The following is a 4,162-nucleotide window of genomic DNA, read 5'->3' on the forward strand; positions in this document are numbered from 1 at the left end:
TAGATGACCCAACTTTGTACTAACATCTATTTTAGAACGGAGGGAGTACATGTGATACAGAAACTACAGAGAAATTCCGAGGCAGACGCCAGTGTGGATAACTCAATAATTCAATGAACAGGTTCTGCTGAATAGTCTTCATTTACTCCACCCCAAGATGCAGGCAACTAAAATTTCAGGAGTACGTATGTTCGATGCAATCATTTGCGATGGATGGCCCAGAATACAGAGCCAACAAAATAATTATTGTCCTCCGTATTCGATTCCGTTCGAACAAATCTCTGTTCCGAGTTTGATGACTAAATAAATAGCTGGACCCCAGAAAACCAAGTTAAATGCCCGGAGATAGAGTCGATGTGCAACAACCACCACCCATACAAACATGGGCCAGGAGCATGGAGCAAACATTTCATTCCATTTCATCGACAGAAAGCGAAAGCAACATACTAGTACTAGTACTAATTACACACCTACATTTGGATTCCTTCCTTCCGTTGGCAAACTTTTCTTCAAGGCCATACAGACCATCTACCCTACCGGAATCAATGGCACGGCCCACAGACAGCTAGAACAACCAAGAACACCGCCGCTAGCTAGCTATGCCCTAACTCCCACTTGTCCTCCATTGCCGACCGACCGGAGCACACATCAACTCCAGGTCACAGTGGCGCTGGAGGCGTCGACAACAAGCGGTTCAGCGGTCAAAATCAGCACTGTAATTCTACTTAGGTTCTTTCTTACCGAGAGCTCGGCGAGTCATGGAAGGGGGCCAACGTGTTATGCTCGTCGAGTCATGACCAACGTGTTATGCTCTGTGGTTTATTACCTTACCTAGACACTGCTGCCTTGATCAGAGGTGTCGTCGTAGTAGTACGGCGACAGCTTGCCGTCCTTGTCCAGCTTCGGCCTCGCGTCGGCGCGCACCTCCTGCAGCATCTTCACCACCCTCCGCATCGCCGGGCGATTGATCGGCAGCGAGCTCGCGCAGATGAGGCCGATGTTCAGGACCCTGCTGATCTCCTCCTTGAAGGCCATGTCGAGCCTGCTGTCCAGGACGTGCTCTACCCCTTTCTGATCAATGGTGCTGCACACCCACTTCACCAGGTCCTTCTCGCCGAACTCTGGGTCGACCGGCGGCTTCCCGGTCACCAGCTCCAGGAGCACCACGCCGAAGCTGTATATGTCGCTCTTCTCGTTGACACGGAGCGTGTACGCGTACTCTGCACAAATATGAACAACTTTTGATCAGACTTACATGTACATATATCAAAGGACTAATAATAACTGAACTTGTGAAACATTCAGAAAGTCTTACCAGGAGCAATGTAACCGCAGGAGCCAGCGATCACCGACATGGACTTGGGCGCCCGGACAGCCATCTCCACCACCTTGGCGACACCGAAATCCGCGACGCAAGCGCTGAACTCTGCATCCAAGAGGATGTTGTTGGACTTGACATCCCTGTGGACGATCGCCGGCACGCAGTCCTGGTGCAGGTAGGACAGCCCCTCGGCTGCGTCCAGCGCAATCTTGTACCGCGTCGGCCAGTCCAGCAGACCGGCCTTGCTGCTGTGCAGCACGTCCCCGAGGCTGCCGTTGGGCATGTACTCGTACACCAGCATCTTGGAGTCATTGTGCGTGCAGCAGCACAGGAGCTTGACGATGTTCTTGTGCCGGATCTTGCCAAGCGTCCTCACCTCGGCGTCGAAGCTGTTGTCGGCCGCCGACCCCTCGCCGGCGTTCTCGACGTCCTTCTTCGCCGCGCCGCCCCACAGCTTCTTGACGGCGACCACCTCGCCGTTGCCGAGCACCGCCTTGTACACCTTCCCAGATGCACCGCTGCCGATGACATTGTCCTCATCAACGCAGTCCAGGATATCATGCTCGCTGAACGACACCTTGTGGAAGGATGTCAGTGTCCATTTCGAGCGCTCGGCCTTCAGTTTCGCTTTGTTGAAGCTCCGGTACCTCCAGTAGAACCATGCCACGCCGGCGACCAAGACGACAGCCGCGAATATGAATATCGAGCGCATCATCCAGATAATGGCAGAGTGGTTCCCTGAACTTCCTTGCGAGGCAGAGCACAGACCGGCAATGTCTCCGCACAGCCCCGGATTGCCCAAGAAGCTGCTGCGGTATGCTTCCGTTGCATACTGGGGTGGAAGCTGGCCACTGAGCTGGTTGTTGGAGACGTTGAACTGGTTCAGCTTCAGGTTCTCCAGTTGAGCTGGTACTTGGCCGGTGAGACGGTTGCCGGAGAGGTCAAGGTAGTTGAGCACCGGCAAGTCACCCAGCTCCGGTGGTATGGCTCCGGAAAAGCCATTGTCGGCGAGGTTGAGCTCGCTAAGCTGCTTCCAAGAACGGATTCCCCGGAGCAACTGACCAGATAGCGAGTTGTTGTGGAGGACGAGCCGGCCGAGTTCTGCTAGGCTGCCAAGAGAGGAGGGAAGAGGTCCAGAGAGCATGTTGCCGTCTGCCGATAGCTCGTACAGCTTGGCGACGGATCCAATTTCCGAGGGGATGCTCCCGGTCAGCCGGTTGTTGGAGATAACCAGCTTGGACAGGTTGGCCGCGCCGGCGATGACCGGGGAGATCTCCCCGCTGAGCTGGTTGTCGTTGAGCTCGAGAAGCGCCATGTGCGGCAGGCCCCAGACCGCGCCGGGCACGTCGCCGTCGAGCCTGTTCTTGGACAGCCGGACCCGTCGCAGCCTATGGCACCGCCCGAGCCCCTCGGGGATGCGCCCAGTGAGCGCATTATTGAGCATCAACAGCTCCTCCAGCTCGCCGCGGTCGCATATGCCCCTTGGGATCTCGCCGGAGATGGAGTTGTCGGACAGGTCCAGGCACACCAGCGGCGTGTTCTTGCCGAGGTCGGCCGGCAGCGTGCCGTTCAGCCGGTTCGAGAACAGGCGCAACTCAACGAGCGAGGACGCCTTCGCCGCGGACTCCGGCACGGGCCCTGTGAGCGAGTTCAAGTACAGGTGCAGGCTCTCCAGCTTTGGCGCCTTGAACAGGTCATCCGGGATGGCGCCGCCGAGGCGGTTCATGGAGATGTCTATGCTCCTGAGCTCCGCGAGCTTGCCGAATCCCTTCGGGATTGGGCCGGAGAGCGAGTTGTTGTACAGCTCGATCTGAACGGCGCTTGTCAGAACGGCAATCTGCGGTGGTATCGGGCCGGTGAGCGCGTTCAGCGACAGGTCGAGGTCGGTGAGGTTGGCGAGCCGGCCGAGAGACGCCGGGATGGAGCCGACGAGGTTGCAGCCGGCGAGCCAGAGCACGCGCAGCGCGGGGAGGTCGCCGAGCTCGGCCGGCACTGGGCCCGGAGCGAACGGGTTGTAGGACATGTTGAGCTCCCGGAGCGTGGAGACGCGGCCGAGGAACGCCGGGACCTTGCCGCCGAGCAGGTTGTTGACGAGCGAGAGCGACTGGAGCTTCTTGAAGGTGCCGAAGGACTCCGGGATGGGCCCGGAGAAGTTGTTGGCCTCGAGGCTGAGGTAGACGAGGTCCGGGAGGTCGGCCAGCGCGTCGGGGAGTGGCCCGACGAGCGTGTTCATGTACAGGTCGAGGCGCACCAGCGCCTTGCACCCGGCGACAGCCTTGGCGGCGATGTCGGGGCCGATGTAGTTCTCCCTGAGGTTGAGGGACTGGAGGCGCGGGAGGCGGCAGAGCGCGGCGGGGAAGGAGCCGTTGAGGTTGGCGTTGGGGAGCGAGACCTCCGTGACGGCGCCGTCGACGCAGAGGACGCCCGTCCAGCCGCAGGGCGTGGCGTCGCGGGGGTTCCAGTCCGCGAGCGCGGAGGCGGAGGCGGCGAGCGCGCGCTTGGCGTCGAGCAGGTAGAGGCCGTCCTGGTTGAGGCCGAGCGACGGCGCCACGGCATTGGCCGCGACGGCGAGCAGCAGGAGGGGGAGGAAGGCGGCCATGGTGGGCGGTGGGACGGGACGGCTCTTTGGCTGGGCGCGCTCGAGGCGTGTCGGGGTCAGACGAAGGACGGCGGCGCGGGCGTCGGCATTGGCGACGGCGAGTGTGTGGGGAGCGAGATGGTGGGTGCTCTTATTGAGATGGGGATGGATGGGGGAGACGACAAGCGAAGCGAGTGGGGGTAGCTGAGCAGAGCAGAGCAGGGCGGAAGCGAGCTGAGCACGCACAGTTTACTAGGCGGAGA

The 4,162-nt window shown here is 59.8% G+C and overlaps 1 protein-coding gene across 1 annotated transcript; it reads right to left on the reverse strand.

Moving 5' to 3' along the window:
* Window positions 1-396: 396 nt before the first annotated feature.
* LOC119347978 (receptor-like protein kinase HSL1) lies at window positions 397-4,156 on the reverse strand. The gene is made up of 2 exons (XM_037616432.1): window positions 1,316-4,156; window positions 397-1,220 (listed from the first exon to the last, which is right to left on the reverse strand). The coding sequence occupies exons 1-2, from the start codon at window positions 3,918-3,920 to the stop codon at window positions 832-834; spliced, it is 2,994 nt and encodes a 997-aa protein (XP_037472329.1). The 5' UTR covers window positions 3,921-4,156; the 3' UTR covers window positions 397-831.
* Window positions 4,157-4,162: the final 6 nt, after the last annotated feature.

The sequence above is a fragment of the Triticum dicoccoides genome, unplaced genomic scaffold (genome assembly GCF_002162155.2).
Source record: "Triticum dicoccoides isolate Atlit2015 ecotype Zavitan unplaced genomic scaffold, WEW_v2.0 scaffold81678, whole genome shotgun sequence".
NCBI lineage: Eukaryota > Viridiplantae > Streptophyta > Magnoliopsida > Poales > Poaceae > Triticum > Triticum dicoccoides.

Coding starts and splice junctions, on each gene's coding strand:
- LOC119347978 (XM_037616432.1), bottom strand. CDS start 3,920: ATGGCCGCCTTCCTCCCCCTCCTGCTGCTCGCCGTCGCGGCCAATGCC. Junction 1,221..1,315: donor CTGCGGTTACATTGCTCCTG/GTAAGACTTTCT, acceptor ATATTTGTGCAG/AGTACGCGTACACGCTCCGT.